Source organism: Larus michahellis, chromosome 8 (genome assembly GCF_964199755.1).
Source record: "Larus michahellis chromosome 8, bLarMic1.1, whole genome shotgun sequence".
Classification (NCBI taxonomy): domain Eukaryota; kingdom Metazoa; phylum Chordata; class Aves; order Charadriiformes; family Laridae; genus Larus; species Larus michahellis.
This window is the reverse complement of record NC_133903.1, coordinates 30,488,762-30,511,128: the sequence shown is the minus strand read 5'-3', so window position 1 is coordinate 30,511,128 and position 22,367 is coordinate 30,488,762. Positions and strand designations below refer to the sequence as shown.

Below are 22,367 nucleotides of genomic sequence, written 5' to 3'. Positions count from 1 at the left end.
AGTGAAGCCTTCTTGTTTCACTCATCAATGTACTAGTGACAAAGTGAATTCTGACAACTTTTTAAGTAGATCACTTCAGATTTATTGAAAGTTAGTAAAGCAGACAAGGAAACTCTCAGATCAAGCAGTTCATATATACCCTGAATTAGTAATGAACATAAAGTCCCATCCGCAGGAACTGTACCTCTTCACTTGGACCACTTACTGAAAGGGGAGGAAAGGGAGAAAGCTTAAATTCCATGCAAAGTGACTGAATATACAAGTCATAGTTATGACTAAATCCTGCAGTCACTTGCTAAACTGAACCAACGCTTAAGATTTTAAGAATTGCCCGATGCTTCAAGGTATGTCTCCACAATTCTGAAACAAAAGGACAGGATAATTGTGTATACTGACTATGAAAAGGATACGCGTGACTTTAATAGTAAAGAAATAAAAGGGGAGATTTCTCATTCCTCCTCTATAACCATAGAGTATATTAACGACCAGTAGAACTGAAGGTTATTCTACCTGAGTCCAAGAGCTGTTAATTTTCAGATCCTTTTTCAAAATGAAAGGCAGAAAAAAATCCAGAACACAGTTGAGTATCAAAGTTGGTATACCATGAATATTTACAAATAAAAGTAAAAATATGTATTTTTATATATATATATACACATACACATGACCTGATATTTAATGACACAGATTGTGTTAAAATAGCATTCTTGGCCCTTTGTTGCTGCTTATTTGGTTGCAAAAAATTAGTATGTGATGGCAAAGTTAATTTATACAGCATAACTTAAATACAAAGAACAGACACATGTAATAAGAAAACAGTACAAAATGTACCCCCCAAAATTAAATAGGTATTCTTATATTCCTCTTAAAATATGCAATAGCTAAATTTTAATTATGCAGTGGCTGCAGTTAAAATCTATGCAACTTTACATAATACCTAATAACGTTCCCATGCGTTTTGCAGTATGAGAAAATACCACCAGTGCTTAGTGTAGAAAATACTGCAGAAACATAAATATGTGCAAAGGCCAGGTATATAGATTCTAACTGTGATGAAACCCTGTGCTAAATGATACAGGCCCAGGATACATAGTGGATATTATCAAATGGTGTTTTATACAACATTTTTATGCAGGAAACTCAGATTTTTTCCTCCAAAAATGATTACAGTTCTTGCTTGAGTTTAAAAAAAATACTGTATGAAAACTTTACATTATATGTCTTGCCAATATGTTGCCTACTTCTCTACAATAAATGAGATTAGTCAGCGGCTACAGAACTCTGAACTGGTTTAGGTGCATATAACTTTGCTTTCCACGCCTTTACACCTGCTAAGGATTTGGATTTTAAGACATATATGAGTTGTTGCAGTAGCTAGAATTTATGAGGGCTGAGTTTCCCTGTTACCAAACAGTAAAGTCTGGTCGTACACCCTGGAAATCATTGACAGTAAAAGACCTTGATCGTCTCCTAAGGGTAGGACGACTGGGATTTCTCCCCTTAACCAAATTTAAATAAGGATCCGATCTTAGGAAGCGTGGGTAGCTGTCTTGCTCCATCAGCCTGTAGACTGTGTTTTGTGCGGCATCAAAGGTGGTGATGATGGGCTGTTCAATATTCTGACTTGTGGCTTCTTTGGTTTGAAAGTCCAAATTCACCTGGAGAATGCGGAAAAGTGTATTTCTTTAATGTACATTCATGCATTTCCTGTGTTATTATCCATTGCAATGATACTGTACTTTGGGGAAAGTCTGTTCTGATAAGAGGATCTTGAATCCCTGATACAACGGGATATTAATACCACAGAATTAGGTAATATGTTCATATTCAGTAATGGCTGTCAGAAAGTCTTCACAGATGTGTCATTGGTACAATGGAACACTGGTAAAATAGAAGATAAAGTTTGACATTTGACTAAAAGTAACTTTCTAATAGTGATCTTGGTACAGTTGCAGCTGTCATGCTTTGCAACAACAGACTAATACAGAACTCCCTCCATTCTCATTTAGGATTCATGTAGAACTTTTTCTCCTTATAATATATTAGTGAATATTTAAAATTTCTGGTTTCCCTGTAGAGTTTTGTAGTAGGAAGGTGAAAAAGCTCTAATACTTAAAATGTAGGAATTACTTTAATGGGTTTACAACTCACACAACTCAGAGGCTTTCTTTTTATGTGAGGTCCACCCCAAAGACATGCAGCAGGGAAAGACATAAAAAGGGACATGAGTCTTTCAAAGTGTACATTTTGTAGGAAAAAAACCAGATCTGAATCTTAAAAATAATCTAAGGGAATTACAGGTGGAAATTGCACCATTTTGCAATCCTTCTCTTAAAATGAGAATTATACCTTTTTCACCCTTGTCGCAGGAAAGTGGCAGTTAGTGTTTAACTTTTGCTATTCTGACAAATAAAGAAAAAAAAGAATACAGGGGGAAAGGAGCATTGGCAAGTGACATATTTGATCTGCTCAAACCTGATAGAATTACAGGAAATCTTAAGTCCAAAAGACCTATTGAAGAGGCTGATTGTGATTTCAGTGGGAGTACATCATCTCCCAACCTGTTCATCTCCTTCCTAAAGCAGGCAAAAAAAAATATTCCTTTTGCTCATTTATGAAACCTTTATAACACACATCAGTAACATGAAGAAATTGTAAATATGAAAACTTTTTGCAGTATTATGGTAATATAAAAGGGCCTTAGTGTTGGTGAGATATCAACATATTTTTGAGTATGTGCTGACAGTAACATACAAAGAATATGCAATTAGAGCTGGAGGATGGAAGGCAGGGGGGGTCAATCAAGAAAAGTCCATGCTTAAAACATAATTCTTATTTTAAAGGATATGTTTAATTTAATAGCTTCTTCTAGCTTCTTTTAGCCTTTTGGCTTATTTGAAATAAAAGCTTCTGAATCTCGGTTATGTAATCATTTAATAGATAATTACTAGCTTAAGAGAAAGGCAGAATAAATCTGTTGTTCTGGAGGTAGCTTTAAATAATGACAGATAATACTTTTTCACAAATGCTACCTGAAATGTCTCATTGCAGCTTTAACATTTTACATCCCTCTATTTTCCTAAATATACCCCGTATATGTGTGTGTATATATATATCCCGGCTTTACAGAGCACTAGGAATCTCTGATTCCTATGATACAATATTTAAATTCATTCTCTACACTAAGAAGATAACATGGAGAACTTACTGAAAGAAGTATGGAGGACGGTGAGAATAATCTATGCAGTTGCTTCCAGATTTCCTTCCAGAGCTTTGACATTTAAGATACAGCCTTTTTACATCAGTGACTACGTGATTAACTGCTGCCCCTGCTTCTGGGCATGCACTTCTTAAAAGCAGATTTCATCAGATGCAGTTGTGTCACATACTGTGTACAATGAAGAACTTTTTTACTGTACCTCTTTTGGAGCGTCTTTCTGTATGAATGTTTCATAAATGGTCTTAGCTTTTGGCAAAAGTTCATGTGCAGTTTTGCTTTTCTTGTAATCCTCGCAAGCTATCCAGAACTCAATGTTCTCCTCACTGAACTCAGTTTTCAGAAACTTCGTAAAGGCATCCAATCCAGCTACAGAAGAGAATGTTGAATTTCATTTAAAAAATACATCCTTATCAGACCGGTACTCTTTTCACACAGTCTGCGCAAGGTAAAAAAATAGGTTGTTTTCTTTTTGAATTACATCATATTATAGATAATTATTTTAAAACATAAAAGTTTTTAAATAAATGCGGTTCTTTCATTATGATTCTGAGTGCTGTAACTCCCATTACAGAATTCTCAGCATCCATAAAAGTCCACTACCGAGATCTCGTGAATTTAGAAATAGAAGCAATCAAAACATGTGGATGTATGTGGAAGTGAGGGACTTCATTCCAGCTGAATATCAATTTAGGTTGACCGAAACACTATTTGAATCTTTGCTCATAAGTAGACTGCTCTCCAGTAACAATTTAAAATGAATGGCTTTTAGCATCTTTACAATTTGCTTTATCCTGTTGTTATTACGCTGCAGATGTTTTCTTTGCCAAGTACGCTTACTCTGTGGAAGTAATTCAATTGTATTGAGGTCAGCTGTTCAAGGAATAGCACACAGTGTCCAGCACTGTGGCTGGGTCATACGTGTGTCCCTCCAAAATGGAAGGAGGGACATTTGTGCATTCGATAATTATGTAAGCAACAGGCCCTTTCACATGATGGCCAGGTTTGATCCTATTGCTAGTTTAGAAACAAACTCTGACAGGAGTAACAGTCTTTTCTTAAGTACACAGAACTTGTCTTCATTTTTAAGGTTTGGTCTTGCAGTCGAGAATATTTCAGCAATATTCAAATATTGAAGGAACTCTTTGCTGCCTATTACTTTGTTCAATAAAATACGAACCTTAAAAGTTATTTTCAACTATTTTCAGTAGCTGACAGCATGCTATAGCCTAAGCATATGAGGAGAGCAGAAACACACGCTGCTATAAATGACCCATCGTACCTAGTTTAGGTAACTGCCATGTCTGTTCAAGTGCACAACTGGATTTTATAATCTTCCATCATTTTTCATCAATTTTTCATTCTATTGGTCTGCACGGAGAAGAAAAAAATACTAACCTTTCTCAGAAAGCAGTTTATCAAAAGATTCTCCCCATTTCACTGCTTCTTCAGGAGACACACTACTTAAGAAACAGAAAGCGGTTTTGAAGAATTGTGCATATTGGATACTTATGAAGTCGTTGCAACATACATTGTTGTAACATATACAACATACACAACATCACATGTTGTAGCAGCTGTTATTATTGTAACATACATTATTGCTGCTATTGCTCAGGACTTTCACAAAGCCTTTGATTAAATCACATTACTAAAGGAGCTCATTCTCTTAGGGACTTCAGAAACATTTGATTTAATTTTTTTCTGACATTTTTCCTGCAGAGTTGTAGTTTTTTCCCCTGTTTAAAAAAAAGCCATCAGATCAGAGATTTTTCTCTTCAGTGTTTGTGTTGCACTACTAATCTTTAAGGGAACTGAGATCATGCAGTATGGTAAAACTCATAAGGGAACCAGGTCAGTCACCTATTTAAACTTAAAAAATACTCTTGAAGAGATGTGGTTTTGAATGCACTCAGTTTGAAGCTGTGTTACCACAGTCTGGTTTTAATGAAATACAGGAAATTCTAAAGCCTGAAGGCAAAGTCGTAGCAATATGGTTTAGGTGATAGTCTTATAGGGTAATAGCACATGTAGCCTGGTTTGTTTACCACAAACACATTTCAAATGTCATGTTATTCCGAGACACTGTGCTCCATTTATAAAACTCTGTGTATTCTTCATCAAATATGTCATGTTGCAAGTATTTTACTTTGATTTCAAATATTCTGCCCTAGAGAACAATGCAGAAAGGAAAAAAGAACACCCTAACACCCTACTTCATTCATGCAAATACAATTTTGAATTAACCCTGTTTGGGTTTTGTAGAGATTAACCCTGAACACACACCTGGACAGTACTTTGGTTTTTAGTAGACCAGAACTGGAGTAAGCCCAGAGATGAACTGTATCATGCTAGGACTAGGACTTAAGTTCCAAGCCTGAAGGTAAAGTCAATTTTTAGCAGGTGCTTTATGAATATTAATATTTAGAACCATTTTCATTTGAGGGCAAAGCCCAGTACATTGAAAGTATCAATAAGCAGCTTGTCCAGGGTGAGTTGGCTTACAACAACTTCTTACGGACTGAACACTTCTTGAACATGATTTCCCTTTCCTTGCAGAAGGTTGCTGTTCTGTTGCCTGATTCACATAGTTTGGGTTCCCTTAGCAAAATCACATGAAGTTTACATGAAGTTTAGATGAAAGGAAATTCCAATCACTCTGGGCAGGAATTTAAGCCAGTAATGATCTTGGTTTTGCACAAAACTAAAAGGAGGACTTTTTTTTTTTTTAATAGGTGTCACATGTCTCCTAGCTGAAGTCTGCTTATAGGAATGAAATTTTTCACTAGGGAGAGACAAACAGGAACTGAATTTCAAGAAATGAACATAGGCCAGTGAAGTAAGGGGGTTCTGGAGTCAGGAAAATGAGACCTCAGCCCCTTACAGAGTTTTTAGTTATGAGAAGTACAAATAGTGCAGTTCTCTGAACTGTGTGGATGTGTAAGTCTGGGAACTGTGGGTTCCTACAGCTACAGAAATTAAATTGGTCATAGTGAAAGACAAACCCTGATGGCTCCAGACAACACACGCAGTCCACAACCGCACAGAATGACGGAGAGGTTCTTTGTTGGGTTTGGAAACTCTTAGTGTGAATTTTTTATTTTCTTTCAGAAACTGCATCGACCCAGTAGTCTCACCGTTCCCCAATACCTGGGTGCAGCAATGAGTAGCTGCAATAAGAGACAGTAACCAAGATTTGTTCAGCTTTGCCACTTTCTAAAGGTGAGAAGAGACTAGTTAACAGGTTATAGGCATTTCCACTATCACCACACTGTTCATCTGCATTTTTTTATTAAATTCCGTTTCTACTTATGTTACTTAGTACTCTGTGAAGAATGGAAACCATAAAAACTAAGTAAATCACTTAAATAATAAATCCCAAACTATTCTCGCTTACTTGTTTGAAAAAGGGTATTTGCTCTTTTCTTTTTTTTTTCCATTTTCTTTTTCACTGAAAATAATCTACATATGTCTTTATATAATCTATATGTAGAAAAAGATCAGCAAAAATCTACCAGTTTCTCTTCTATACAATAAGAACAGCAGAATCCCTGTTAGTCAAGCACCTGGCTGAGACTAACACGGTAAAAAGCAGTTGGCTGAGCAAGGAAGTGATGGTTTGGTGGAAGAGGGAAATTCTTCAGAGAATTATTTATTGCTGTTGTATCTGCCTCTGAAAGTGCCTTTTCACAGATGATAAGAATGCATTGATGGCTGTGGACTTTGTATGAAATATCCAAGGGTAATCAGCCACACAATACTGTCTGCATCCAGGTGGCATGGAGGCTGTGCTTTCTCTTTTTAGATGCAACCTAAATCTTAGCAGAGTTTTATATGTTGGGAACTGAGACATGGAAAAACGGTGTTCTCAGCACTGTTTTACCTTTTGTTCATCATTGCAAGGTCTTGTATTTCTGAGTGAACTGTACAACCATTGAATTAAGACCACTGCCGGCAGCAAAATAAGAAAGAAAGAAAAAAAATAATGAAAACCCCCATGATTGTGGAGTGGAAAATCTTACAGATCATGAGTACGTCATCCTGTCATTTGGATGGGCATCATATTTGGACATGTGAGCAACAAACATTGCCTAATTATCCAGATGCATAGGTGCAAATGTTTAGATATCCATTTCCATGGGCTCTAGAAGGAGACAAGTGTCTTCAAACTATTACTGCCATTATTGAGGAACTATGAATTCAGTATTTGACATGTATCCGGCATTTGTACATCACAGAACTCTTTGGAAAACCTGCTTTCCAATGGCCTGTATAATTTCCCTGTAAGCAGTAATTTGTCAGCTACATTTGATGTTTGCTCAATATAGTCAGTGGACTAGTAAAATTGCTGTTGGCATGAGTAAAGGTTTTAATGTATCTGCGAGTGTGTGGGGACCAGTCTACACTTAGTGCTGTGAAAACACCAGTGATGAGTTACCTTGATGCATACCAGATACTTCTATAGAGTTTGTAGGCTTGAGTTAGATTGCTAACTTTTTAATTAAATGGATTTTGAAAGCATTATTCTCTGCCAAGTCTGAATGCACACACTCAAATGCAGGAAACATTCTGAGACATACAGGCACTTCCTGAAAGGAATCCCCATCGACTCAGTCTTATAATGCGTACCTTGCTGCTTTTGTCAAGTTTCCAGGTTTACCAAGATGATCACCTTCATGGAATTCAGATTTCTGCAGGAGAAGGCTTAGCCTATTTCTCTTCTGCTTAGCTCTACAACAGAATTAGGACAGCTTTTCAAGCAACCTTGTTGAAAGTTGTTTTTTCTTTTCTCAAACATTTCCTTTGACTAATATCTCTGCTTCAGTATCATAGATACCCCATGTTCACTTATAGTAATATTTATGTTACTTCTCCTACATATATTATTCCCATTAATGATTTTTTTCTTTATGGCTTAGCACAAATTTACATATGAAAGACTGGCAAAGAGAAATTGAAATATTTTCATTTTCAGTATCATTTATTTTAAAGATGAGGGGGTGAAATTTCACATTGGAGAACATAAACAGTTGGCTCAGCATCTTCTACTTTTAATGTTTCGCAAAGAAAAAGGAAGTATTGCTTCCTGTCATTTGAAATTTTTAAAAAGAAACTTTCCCGGAACATATTCAGGCTTTAAAGAAGCATTTCTCAGAACTCCTTGAAACCTTCCTTTTCTGTTTTCTTAGTTTATTATTTGTTTCGGGGTTTATTCTTAAGAAAAATTTTCTGTGATGAATTAATATATTACGTATACATTTCCTAGGCTTTCAGTTCATGAATTTTCATACGTCAAAAATTAAACAATCTGTGCCCTAAATTCATACCCACAAGCTATGTTAGAAGATTCCTCTATGTAAACAGAGCACTCAGAATGTCAGCATGACCTTAAAACTTACCCAGGCTTGCTTGCTTTATGTGGCTCTTCTTTAATTGTTGATTTCATGACTTTGTAATAGGATTTATCCTTTGAGGCAGAAATGTTTAGCTGGGGGAATAAAAGAAGTGGGTTCTCCATCTTCCTCTAAAAAAGCTTCCCAGTTTCAGAAAATGTTTCTTTTACTTCCTCACAGCAGTTGCATCTGGCGTTAACTGATGTGCTCAGGAGGGCTCTCACATGCTGTATCAGCCTGGGTTGCCCCCAGTGGGCTGTTGAGCAGTTTCCAGAGCAGGTAGTGGGAAGAAGGAGGTTCTCCACCTTCACTGCCACTGCAGCTGCACATACACGGGGCCTTAAGTAGAGTTCTGGTTTTACAGTCGTCATTTAGGGAAGTGAGATTGCAACTTTGCAAAATGGCCGTTGATCATCCAGACAAGCACAGCGGTCAGCAGAGAGCAGCTCCTGAGTTTCTGCTTGTGGAACTCGGTATTTTACTAGACTTAAGATGATGTCATCATTTTCCCCCAAACACCTGCGAGAAGTGTATATAGTTTCCCTAAAATGAATTCTAATGAGAATAGTTTTGCATAAAATAACGTGCAACATTGTCTTATGCTCTCAGAAGAATTTCTAACTGACCTTAAACTGCCCTCTATAGCCTCAGGTGCCGTATGCTGAACACAACATCAGTTCTATCTACAGTACGCTAACTTGAAACTCGGGGTTTCTCAGAGTGTCCTGCCAGAGCCAGATGAAACTGTGGTCAATCGGATATTTTGTAAGTGGAGATTTTAATTTTTGTACCATATTTTAGAAATTATGAGCACTTATTTCTAATTTCAAGTTTGTCTACTTAAAACTCCTCCTTCACCTTTTATATATGTGTCTTTATTTTCATTTACCGTCTCCCAGCCAGGATAACAAGTCTTTAGTTCAGCACAAAAATTTGTGATTTTTTTTTTTAATTTTGACAGTAAATAACCCAAAAATTCTCATTTCAGTTTTCATAATGTAAATTTTTTTTAGGCTGATCACCACAAATCACCTCTTCACATACAAGCATGATGTCAATTAAGTTTCTCGTTCTTAAGCAGAATTTGAGTTGGAGATGTCACAGGAACAATACATCTACCAAAGAAACCTCTCCAGTGTTAGCTGAATGAATGCCTCGTTTTGATTATTCAGGTAAGACACTGAGCCCTGGGGAGAAGACGTGACTTCAACACCTTCCCACAATTTTGTCCAGTTCTGCGCAACTCCTGCAACATGGGTAAGTTCTGGTGAGAGTCCCACCGCCGCCTTTTCCTTGTGGCTTGCAGAGCTGAGGAGGACGGGACGTACTAATATTCAACAGAGCTAAAAATAACCCACTGTGCTGGGACTCCAAATTCCTGAAACATAACAAAAAAGATGTTATCTATAGTGATTTTTTTTGAGAGGAAAAAATGAAAGAAAACTCATATGTGTTACATGTGTGACACAAATTTTAAAATCAGACTGAATGGGAAATATTCAGTGTAAAACTGCCTTTTATGACCCAAGGACCTTTAAGAAAGAAGGTTATGGTTTTAAATTACGTTTTCAGTTTCAGAGTAAGCTTATATATCACATCCTGCTTATTTTAAACTGGCTTTAACCCCTGCTGTCTTTAATAATGCATTCTGTCTTTTACCAAGAAGTAAATAAATATAGAATGCATAATTTTATTTCTTTTTTCTGCAACAGTGGTAGTCAGGTGAGCTTTTTTTTTCACCTATTATGTGTATATACTACCGTTTGTGTTCATCTGCCATAATTTTATTACCTGATGATTTCAGTTCCTGAAACATGTTGTTAATTGTAGCCTCAATAGTTCATATAAGCTGATTTAAGAAAGATTTGTAGCATGAAACATCACTCAGAAGTGAATTATGGTGGCCTTGCCGCTATACCTTGTAACTTACAGATGGAAATAGCCAGTTAGTTTCACCCCTGTGCCCAGCAAGATCATGGAGCAGATCCTCCTGCAAATTATGCTAAGGCACATGGTAAACAAGGAGGTGACAGGTGACAGCCAACATGTCTTCACTAAAGGCAAATCCTGCCTGACAAATTTGGTGGCCTTCTACGATGGCCTTACAGCATTGACGGATAAGGGAAGAGCAACTGATATCATCTACCTGGACTTGTGCAAAGCATTTGACACTGTTCCGCACAACATCCTTGTTCCTAAATTGGAGAGACATGGATTTGACAGACAGACCACTCAGTGGATCAGGAGTTGGCTGGATGGTCGCACTCAAAGAACTGCGGTCAACAGCTCAATGTCCAAGTGGAGATAAGTAATGAATGGCATTCCTCAGGGGTCGGTATTGGGACTGGCGCTGTTTAACATCTTTGCTGGTGACATGGACAGTGGGACTGAGTGGACCCTCAGCAAGTTTGCCGACAACACCAAGCTGTGTGGCAGAACTGACAAGCTGGAGGGAAGGGATGCCATCCAGAGGGAACTGGACAGGCTTCAAAGGTGGGCACATGTGAACCTCATGAAGTTCAACCAGGCCAAGTGTAAGGTCCTGCACCTGGGTCGGGGCAATCTCAAGCACAAATACAGGCTGGGCAGAGAATGGCTTGAGAGCAGCCCTGAGGAGGTGGACTTGTGGGTTTTGGTTGATGAGAAGCTCAACACGAGCTGGGAATGTGCACTCGCGGGCCTGAAAACCAACCGCATCCTGGGCTGCATCAAAAGAAGTGAGTCTGGCAGGTCGAGGGAGGTGATTCTACCCCTCTACTCTGCTCTCGTGAGATGCAGAGAGCTTTGAGCAACCTGGTCTAGTGGGAGGTGTGCCTGCCCATGGCAGGGGGGTTAGAACTAGATGATCTTCAGGGTCCCTTCCAACTCTGACCATTCTATGATTCTATGAAATGACCCATTATATAATCTCTTTCAGCACCCACTAACAATGGTCTTTCCCCAGTGTACATCTGAATGGCTTGTCCAATCCACTCTTAAATGACTCTAAAGCAATGGGTGTTATGTCTTAGATGCTTGAAATATTAGTGTACTATACTGTGACAATAGTATCAGTCCCAAATGCAGCAATGTGATGTGCATCTCCTGAGGATTCATTTGGAAATTTTTTTGGGGGGGAAGGAAGGGAATAATTACAAACAATCTCTTTTTTTTTAATTCTTTTTCTCTTTTTTTTCCCCATTAATAGAAAGCTAACAATAAATCCAGGCCCTGAAGTACGCAAATTGCATCAAAATCGGTCTGTGTTTTGTCAACAATGGTGCTGGTGCTGATAAGTATTTCTGTTTTGCACTGCAGGCTACAGTAGCTATAGCAACGGCATTAATGAACCTATAAGTGCTTCTGGGCCATTTTCTATACTGCAAGATGATGATATAGAAAAATGAGTAAGTTATTTTAAGCCGTATAAAGCAGACCCAGAATATTATGTTGAAGACGTGACTAGAGACCTAGAAAGCTCTAAAGAAATTGGGGATGAGAACCAAATGTCCTGATTCCCAACCATTTCTCTTCACTGAAATGTATTCACAAATCTTTTGGGAAGGAGACTAGTGATTTTTAAGACCTCAAATCAAGATCATGTCTGCAAAGTGACAGCAATATTGACTTAATGATTTATTACTTGTAGAAAAGAATAAATACATTTTTCAAGAGCTTTCATAGTTAGATGAATAGAGAATATGTATTTTCAAAACAATCTTTATGTTACAAAAAAGCAAAACTGAATAGATCACAAAGTGCAGGAAGTTCCTTGAAGTGATGTCCTGATCTCTTTGGGCCTGTTCCTTAGTTGAAAAGTGTCTGTACTGGCTTCTGCTAGTGTTTGATAAGGTCCTAACACAGCTGCTGATTGAGTCGTGCTTGACTTATGCAGAACCAACAGCTGCCCTCTGTGAAAGAAATATCGACTGATATCATTTAGCAAGAAAGAGATTGCATTATACACTGAATATGTCGTATTTCTTTCTGAAAGGTAAGCACTGAAAGATTCAGACTTTCAGTTCAGCTGAACAGAAGTGAAACCCTGATTGAGTGGTTTGGCTCAGCACAAAGAACTAGTGCACAAGGTGAAGTTCTCCTTTGTTACTAATCCCACCACATCTCTCTTCAAGCTATTTTTGTTACTTGCCAGCTAAGTGTCAACTTTGCCTCCTTCACATCCATACTCATATTCTAGCACTGTCCAGGTTCCTCCACAACTGAGCTCCACCACTGTTCTTATTCAAACCCACTTTTACCAGTACGGCTTTTGTGGGTTTATGTTTGTTTTAGTTTCTGATGAAGGAAAGAGATAGTCACCTCTGTGGGAAGAAACAAAAAAGCAACAAGGTCTCTACTGTCCTGTGAAGAATAAGCATGGAAATAAATTTCACTGAAGAGCATGGACTGAAAAATATTTCCATATTTCTCTTTCCTGTAAAGGGAGTTGAAGAGCTGAAAATTAAAATTACATGCTTTGAATTAATTTGGATTTAATAGAGAATTCTGCCACTTTTCAGTAACTTCTTAACAATTTATCACTTCTCAATATTTATGTCATCTATTTCTTATTGGAAACCATAATTAGACCTACAGTTTAATAATGATATGATCCAATATACGGTTGTTTTGTTTATCTTCAGATAAAAACCCATTTTTGCTTCGTGAAGCAATACCAAAAGGAAAATAGTTTTATCGTAAATCTCAAGTAGAGGAGCTTGCAGTCTGCTAATTCAGTGAATTTCTTTATTCATCCGAGTGGAGGATCTTGGCACGTGGGATACCTCAGAGTTAGTGGAAGAGAAGCATTGTAACACCTACACATAGTTCACATAAACCCCCCTTTTGTCGCTGCTGTTTAAAAGGAAGGAAACAAATATTGCATTACTTCAGATATGGATCACTGACAAAAGGAATGTAACATTTTGCACTCGGAGTCTGTAGGTCTTGTCAGTCAGGGACTTCAGAAGAATTTCCGAAGGCATCTGTGATGAAAACTCCAGCTTGTGGCTGGCTTGGGAATCTTTGTAGTTTCTGCAGAACTTCAGCTGAGGAAAATGTTTACATCTGTGCTAAACTAAATTCATTTATTTATTTTTTTGAAAGGTCAAAATAAGAAAGTGAGTCTGCAAAGTTCTCAGCTATATTCATTTCCTGCCTGCCCCATGGTTATACGGCCGGCATCTCTGATTAGTTCTATTTACATATTACATACATCACTGTCACAACTAATCTACAGGAAGCTGGTTTCTCAGTTGAACCACTCGGTGTTTACAACTAGATCTCCACAAATGAATAGCAATGACATCAGTGCCCGTCAGACAGCTGCGTTTTAATGACCTGCTTCCGCAAGTGCTCACCTAGGACACTCACATGCCTTTTAAAACGTGGGTTTTTTTAGTGTGGTATTCACAGGAAATGTTGAAAGCAGGAATGTACTCTAAATCCTGCCCAAAATATCCTACTGGAGTTATGCCCTCTTGGATTTATTTCCATTTTACAGAAACCCGCAGGGATTCCTCACATGACAGCCTGCTTTTTTTCCAAGAGAAAGACGTTATCAATCCATGCTTACACTGCAAGCAACAGCAAGTACTGGGCTGAGCGTTTTCCGGTCCCTCTGTGAAAGGTGTGGGAGAACAAAATGGAAAGACTATTGCTTAGTCATGCAAGAGGGCTCTGACCCCTGGTCCACTGAATATTACCCATAAGATCAAATTCCCAACAGTAGACAAGGGAATAAAATGTGTTTTACATCGGAACTGGGTCTGCTACCACTGAACTACCGTGTGGTTTAAGCACAGCCCTTGTGTTGGATGTCACGCATGTCCTCACTCTGCTTTTCCAGTCAGATGATTCAGGAATATCTCAGGGATGCTGCAGCACAGGTTGAACTACTAGGGCAGGTATTGTCAAACCTCCACAATGCAGAAGTACGGAAGCCGTAAGGAGCATTTCGTATTAAAAAGGCAGCTCTGCAGGGAAGAGGGCTACCCCAGGGCTGGGAGAGCATTCAAAACAGGTTTTGAAGGTCACACCTAAGTTTTTAGAATTAAATTAGGCAGGACCCAAGTGCTTAGATTCTACTGTAAAGCCATCCTTGATGGCTGCAGTGTTGCGTCATGTGCTCCCTCAGTATAATATGGCACTGATACAGATACACCTAATTCTGCCTATTTAAAGCACAGCTAAGATTTCTTCAGCTTATACGTTATCATGTTTTATTCATTGTTACTTCTTCCTGATAATGCATTGTTCTGATGTCCTGATTTAGCTGATGTAAATAGTCCTAGGGTTTACAGAGTAGTATGGTGTATTGCTCATCAGAGCAGTAAAAAAAATGGTACCAAAAAAATTGAAAAAGCAGCCTCTCAGTCCTCACTAAAAATATAAATATATTAAATTACCTTCAAAGTCTGTCAAAAGAAGACAGTGTCTGAAGATTTTAAAGCTATCAGTTACTTTAAGTTTTCTCTTCAGTAAATACCCAAAGAAGTTCCCCACTAAAATTAGAGATAACTTAATAATAAGGCCAGGTCAAATTTGAATGAGTATGAAATCTTCAGAATGACTGAAAAATTTTCCAGGAAGGTTCAACTATTTTTTGAGGATTGAGGAAAAATTCTAAAATACAAGTTGGGGCAGTTTTATTTCCTAGATGATGAAACTTTTGCACTAGTGGTTTCCTTTTTGTCCTTCCAGTCTGCTCTAAATCTCTTATGCAGAGGGTGGTGAATCTCATTAAGCCTTCAGAAAAGTTTCAGGCATAGTAGAGATAAACGTCTGTTCTAGTAAAGTACTTATGCGGATATTTAATTTCAGTCATGCACGGAATCTTATCTGATGAATTTGCTGTGTTGGATTGGAGACTATGTGATCACAGCATTGGTAGATAAGAGGAGAGCAACTGACATCATCTACCTGGATTTACGCAAAGTGTTTGACACTGTCCCACATGACATCCTGGTCTCCAAATTGGAAAGGCATGGATTTGATGGATGGACCACTCCATGGATAAAAAACTGGATAGATGGCTGCACTCAAAGAATTGCGGTCAATGGCGCAGTGTCCAAGTGGAAACCAGTGACGAGTGGCGTTCCTCAGGGGTCAGTATTGGGGCCAGTGCTATTTACCATCTTTGTCAGCGACATGGACAGTGGGATTGAGTGCACCCTCAGCAAGTTTGCCGACAACACCAAGCTGTGTGGCACGGTCAACACACTGGAGGGAAGGGATGCTATCCAGAGGGAACTGGACAGGCTTCAAAGGTGGGCACATGTGAACCTCATGAAGTTCAACCAGGCCAAGTGCAAGGTCCTGCACCTGGGTCGGGGCAATCTCAAGCACAAATACAGGCTGGGCAGAGAATGGCTTGAGAGCAGCCCTGAGGAGATGGACTTGTGGGTTTTGGTTGATGAGAAGCTCAACACGAGCTGGGAATGTGCACTCGCGGGCCTGAAAACCAACCGCATCCTGGGCTGCATCAAAAGAAGCATGGCCAGCAGGTCGAGGGAGGTGATTCTACCCCTCTACTCCACTCTCCTGAGACGCCACCTGGAGTATTGTGTCCAGCTCTGGAGTCCTCAGCCCAAGAAGGACATGGACCTATTAGAACGGGTCCAGAGGAGGGCCACAAAGATGATCAGAGGGCTGGAGCACCTCTGCTATGAGGACAAGCTGAGAGAGTTGGGGTTGTTCAGCCTGGAGAAAAGAAGGCTCCAGGGAGACCTTATAGCGACCTTCCAGTACCTGAAGGGGGCCTACAGGAAAGATGGGGAGGGACTCCTTATCTGGGAGTGTAATGATAGGACAAGGGGTAATGGTTTCAAACTGAAAGAGGGGAGATTTAGATTAGATATTAGGAAGAAATTCTTTACTGTGAAGGTGGTGAGACACTGGAACAGGTTGCCCAGAGAAGCTGTGGCTGCCCCATCCCTGGATGTGTTCAAGGCCAGGCTGGATGGGGCTTTGAGCAGCCTGGTCTAGTGGGAGGTGTCCCTGCCCTTGGCAGCGGGGTTGGAACTAGCTGATCTTTAAGGTCCCTTCCAACCCGAACCATTCTATGATCTCGCTAAGATCTGCGACATTTTGGGACATGGCAGATGTGAGCAGCAACTGAAGAAAGAACTGAACCCACTCTTCATTCTGAAGTCTAGGCAATAGTATGGATTTTATGGATTCCTCACTGTTACCCTTGCTGTCATGTTTGTGACAAAAGACCTTGCCATTTGGGCATTATCCATTTCTTGAGTGTTTCTGGCTTTTACCCTGATTCATGATGTGATTCATTATTACAGTTTTGATTTGACATATTCCTTAACTTTTGCAAATGTTGACCTTGGCAACCTCTGGTTTTCACACCAGCATATAAACCTGATTCTCATCAGGTCCAATCTGCTGCTCCTGTCTTTCTCATCTGACTTTTTCTGCCACAGCTAGAATAATTGGAATAAAAAAAAAAAAAAGTTTTGCAAAGCTAACCAAAAATACTTCCTCAAAACAGAGGAAATGTGATATTTGCACTTTCGGTATGCACACCGGGAAGCAAGCTATTCTAGTCTCTCTGTTGAGTAAAAACAGGTGATCATTTATCAGGTTACACTGTCGATTTGATAAACATAAAAATTGTAATAATTCTGATATTGCTATGGTCACCAAATCTAATACAAATATTGCATTTCATCTGTTGCCAACCGGCCTAGATTGCCTGAGCATAGAAACTGTTAGTCTGAAATGTGTCCTTGTGGCATGTATGAAATAATTTCCATTCCAATTCACAATGACCACAACTAATTTTTTGTAATTCCTAGGGAAGGTCTGCAGACTGCTTTGCTTGAGTCACAAGTGCCTTTCAAATCCTAACTTTAGAGATTGTCAGTAAGGCTAAGTAAGACTTTTTTCTTTTTTCTCCGCCCCACTCCCCCCCAAACGGTCTCCAAGTGTAAAATCTTTGCTTTTTAATGACCAAATTATGCCCCAATCCTGATGGTGTTTATGTATCTTCCCTAGAGGATGGATGGTAAGAGTAGCCCAATGGACATCCAGGTCTTCCAACACCAAAATAAGGCACCTCAAGCGATGTCGGCTGACAGTGCAATGGCCACGGCTGTTGGAAAATTTCTGACAAAAATTTCTTCAAAAAAGGGGTACGTGAGCGGCCCTGCTTGGAAATCAACGTCACAGGTGTTTTCCAGTGAAATCCCGATGGGCTGTGCGTGAGAGCTGCGTGCATCTCTCTCTGCTGGCACCGTCCTTCTGTCCGTCCCACCTAACGCTGGGCTTTGCCCAGCTGAGGGGGGCTTGCTTTGGTTTTGTTCACTTTGGAGTAGCAATATACAGAGCAATACATTTGTAAAGAATCAGTGAAATAGTGTGATCTTTTGCAAATATTTTGCCTCAGAGGTTCTCTGGTGAAAGGAGTTAGTTGTTTTAGCCTCTGCCGCCCCCGTGGGACGCCGGGTGTCATTCAGCAGCACGGCACACAAAGTGGCTTGGGCCACGGGGTCACGTTTGCTGACAGGGATGGTGGGGAAACCCTTGTCCCTAAAAATAAAGAGTTCTTCACCTGGTGTGCGAGAGCCAGTCAACAAACCGAACCGAGATACTCGTCTTTATTTCAGTGTTTCAGAATAAGGTGCTGGGCATCTAAGGCAGCCAACACACCTGTCAGGAAACACATAGGGTCTTTTATATAAAACTAAGTAATGAAGGAAAATAGCTGCTTGGTCACTTATAATTATGTAACAAAAACTCATTTGCGCATGTCCCAATTTCTGTCTGGCTCGTTACACTAAGGTTGCCATCCATTTACATATAAAATCTCCTCCTAGATGTGTGATTCTTAGTATTAAAATTATCTAAGGTAACTAGAGATTATATCTTCACCCTGCCAGCTACCGCTAGATTACTGCTCAACTTTCCATGCTGTTGAGGCCCAACGTGTAACAATGACTAATTTAGAGACTGGATTATTTATATTTATGGGCCTTTTGTTTTAGAGATTTTCTATACCCATTGCTATGGTTTCAGAGCAGGCCATCACTGCCGCCCAATCTTGTGGATTTTTAACTCAGCGTCAGGTTCTCTGCCAAGCGGAAGCCGGCGAGGCCCCACCTCCCGGCGCCATACGGCCGCGACATGGCGGCCCGCGCGGCCCTCTCCTACCCGAGGGCCCCGGGACTACATCTCCCGGCATCGCTCGGGGCACGGCCCGACCCCGCAGCTGCCGGGCCCGCCCCGGGAGTGCGAAAGGGCCCAGAGAGGCCGCACCTGGCGCGGCTGTTCGGTGCCGGTGCGGTTCGTGGTGCAGGCGGGGCTGGGCTGTGAAGCCGTCGCCCTTTGCGCGGCCTCTGGGCTTTCCCCTCTTTCCTCATCCTTGCTTGGGCAAAGGGAGCAGCAGCGGGGCACGGGCTGAGGAGACGGGGGTGGTGAGCTGTGGATCGCATTAGGATTATAAAAATAATGTTCCAGCCGCAGGGTTTCTTGCAGCGAGCGGGTGACAGGGACCCCTGCTCCATCAGTTGTTGATGCTTGTAGACACAGTTACCCTGTCCTGGGTTAGCTGTGACCAAGGACAGGCAAACTTGGCTCCCTGGTCCTGCTTACACTGCGCATTTTACTTACCTCCTTTCCTTACCCATGTCGTATTTCTTTTTTGGAGGTAATTTAGTCACATCCTCTTCTGTTGGGAGTTTCCCCCGAGATTTAGAGCTCTCGTGAGCAGCGCCAGCCCTGCAGCCAGCAAAGGACTAGCTAGTGAGAGTGGAATGGAGCCAGGCCAACGTGGGAGCCGAGGGGGAGAGCCTGTGTCTATGCAGGTCTGCTGCGTCTCCTGGTGGGACAGCTGAGTGGCCTACGTGGGTGCACAGGCCCTGTGTTGACTGTAGCTCTGGCTTCAGGTTGGAGCTTGCAGCCCCTGTGCCCTGATGATCTACCTCGTGAGCTGTGGCAGAGCTCACATGGGAGCCAGGCCTCTCAGGCACCCTCCGTTTTGCAATCTGGTTCACAGAAGTCACCCCACCCACCATGTGAACTTCCTCGTCAGCCACCTAGGGGGCAAGAGGGATAGGCTCCTTTGGCTCTGCAAACTCGACTGTCAACCCTTAGTTTAAAGGTCACCTATATCAAAGGCCCTTCTCTCCCTTCTGAGGCTGACCAGGATGTCCTTATCTAACACCTGCTCAACCTGTACATTGTGGCTTCTGATGAATCTCTAGTATCTAGAGCCAGGAGATCATGCACCGCCGTTTTCCTGGTCACCCTCTTCCAATGACAGAAATCAGTAAGAAATCCCTGTTTGTGTTGAGGGCACACACCCTGTTTGTCTTTGTTTCTCCTCTTTTTGTGGCAGGGCTGTGCAGACGTGGCAAAAGACACGACTACTCTCTTGATGTTTGCACCTGGGGTCATTATCTAGTAACTGAGTGCGTGCAGGAACCTGCATAATCTCGGTTGCAAAAAACAGATGGAGTGTGAGCTGGGGTCCTTTTCTGGCTGCTGAAGAATCATTTGTCGCTGCTTTGCCTCTGTGCTTGGCCGTGCTGTATTCATTTAGCCTGAGTGACTGTGATGGTTATCTGAGCAGAGCTGAAAACAGGGAACCCCAGCAAGCCCTTGGGGCAGAACCAGAGCAGACACTTCAAAGTGAAACCCCAGGCTTGAGCCTATAACAGGTGAGGGAAGGCCTCTTTTGCATAGGTGAGCCTCTCTGAAGTTTCACTCAGGCTTCTGCAAAACGTGCTTTTCAGGTGACTTCTTTATCTGCACTTTCTGCTTGTCATCACTTGGGGGCAGTTAAGCTCATGTCGGGTCTTGCTCCATCTAAATGTGATTTGATCAAATTTTATCATTTTAGCTGTAAAATGATAAAAAACCCAGTACAAGCAAGGAAAAACTCATGGTTTTGGGGCTGGCTGTGCCTAGGTTGTGCCAGGGAAGTTGTAGTTTGTTAATCACCATCTTCCTAGGTGGGATAGGATGCTCCCCCTTTGCTTGAATACCGCCTGCTTCAGCAGACCAGCTGGTGCATCCTAAGATCACAAGTGCTAGATGTGAGACTGTCCTATGGTATTTCCTGACACAGTCTGGCCTACACAGGACTCAAATTCTTGGACACAAGTTGTTGGCAAACAATATTAGTCACATGAAAAAAATGTCCAGTGAGCAGTGTTCAGCCCTCAGTGTTTAATTGCAGCTGAATGCCACAGTGATAAGAGGAGGCTGAGTAAGTCCAGCCAAAGTTAGTTTCTTGAAGAGGACAGAAATTTCTTACTCCTCATCCCTAGTAGGAGTGGCTGTGTATGGACACTGTGTTGGGTATATGTGGGCACATGTGTGAAGCCTTCAAATCACAAGTGTGTGGTGAGAACCAACCTGAACAAAAGTGATGCTCAGTAGCGTCTTATCTACCCCACGACAGGCACTCAGCTAACCTTTGCCCCCCTGCTATCCTTCTGTCAGGGGTGGTAGTCCCCATGCCATATCTTCTCCTCCTTAGAAGAAACTGAAATTTTTCTCTCCCTGCATTAGCAGCTATGAGCTTTGGGAGTAGAAGTGTGGGTGATGCATGCACACAGCTCCTGTTGCTGGCTTTAGTGATCAATATTGTGAAAAAGTGTAAGGTGAAGTGGTCCAGTGTCATCTGAACTGACACTGAAAGAATGAACAATATTTCTGTGGCTTTGCGAAGCTCTGAGTAGGTTAATTAGTCAGGGTGATGGCATGACTAGTTGGACGAGGCTGGGTGTGGTGCTGGCACAGCTGTTTCGCTGGTATACGCAGGAAGGAAGCCTTCTTGATCTAACTTAAAATACTTCTAGGTCCTCTCTAACATGCCTGGTTGAAGTTTCCTTTTGGTGGGACCAGGTGCCACCTCATCCATAGAAAGGATACAAAATCATAGAATCATAGAATGTGTTGGGTTGGAAGGGACCTTTACAGGTCGTCTAGTCCAACCCCCCTGCCATAAGCAGGGACATCTTTAACTAGATCAGGTTGCTCAGATCCTCATCCAGCCTGGCCTTGAATGTCTCCAGGGATGGGGCCTCCACCACCTCTCTGGTCAACCTGTTCCAGTGTCTCACCACCCTCATTGTAAAGAACTTCTTCCTAATGTCTCATCTAAACCTACCCTGCTCTAGTTTAAAACCATTGTCCCTCATCCTATTGCTACATGCCCTTGCAAACAGCCCCTCCCGAGCTTTTTTGTAGGCCTCCTTCAGGTACTGGAAGGCTGCTGTAAGGTCTGCCTGGAGCCTTCTCTTCTCCAGGCTGAACATCCCCAACTCTCTCAGCCTGTCCTCATAGCAGAGGTGCTCCAGCCCTCAGATCATCTTCATGGCCCTCCTCTGGACCCACTCCAACAGGTCCATGTCCTTCTTGTGTTGAGGGCTCCAGAGCTGGACACAGTACTCCAGGTGGGGTCTCACGAGAGCAGAGTAGAGGGGGAGAATCACCTCTCTGGATCTGCTGGACACACTTCTTTTGATGCAGCCCAGGGTGAGATTGGCCTTCTGGGCTGCAAGCGCACATTGTTGGCTCATGTCCAGCTTTTCATCCACCAGTACCCCCAATTTCTTTTCCGCAGGGCTGCTCTCTATCATGTGATCCCCCAGCCTATATTGATAATGAGGATTGTCCTGACCCAAGTGCAGGACCTTGCACTTGGCCTGGTTGAACTTCATGAGGTTTGCATGGGCCCACCTCTCTAGTTCATCCAGGTCCCTCTAGATGACATCTCATCCCTCTGGCACATCAACCGCACCACTCAGCTTGGTGTC

The 22,367-nt window shown here is 41.4% G+C and overlaps 1 protein-coding gene across 2 annotated transcripts; it reads right to left on the bottom strand.

Moving 5' to 3' along the window:
• Positions 1-618: 618 nt before the first annotated feature.
• On the bottom strand, positions 619-8,947 carry RGS18 (regulator of G protein signaling 18). 2 transcript variants are annotated; one of them, XM_074598933.1, is made up of 5 exons: positions 8,617-8,947; positions 7,847-7,948; positions 4,616-4,680; positions 3,420-3,586; positions 619-1,658 (listed from the first exon to the last, which is right to left on the bottom strand). In XM_074598933.1, the coding sequence occupies exons 1-5, from the start codon at positions 8,733-8,735 to the stop codon at positions 1,404-1,406; spliced, it is 708 nt and encodes a 235-aa protein (XP_074455034.1). In that variant the 5' UTR covers positions 8,736-8,947; the 3' UTR covers positions 619-1,403. The 2 variants fall into 2 exon arrangements, with proteins under 2 accessions (XP_074455034.1, XP_074455035.1); XM_074598934.1 differs by having other exon boundaries at positions 4,616-4,677.
• Positions 8,948-22,367: the final 13,420 nt, after the last annotated feature.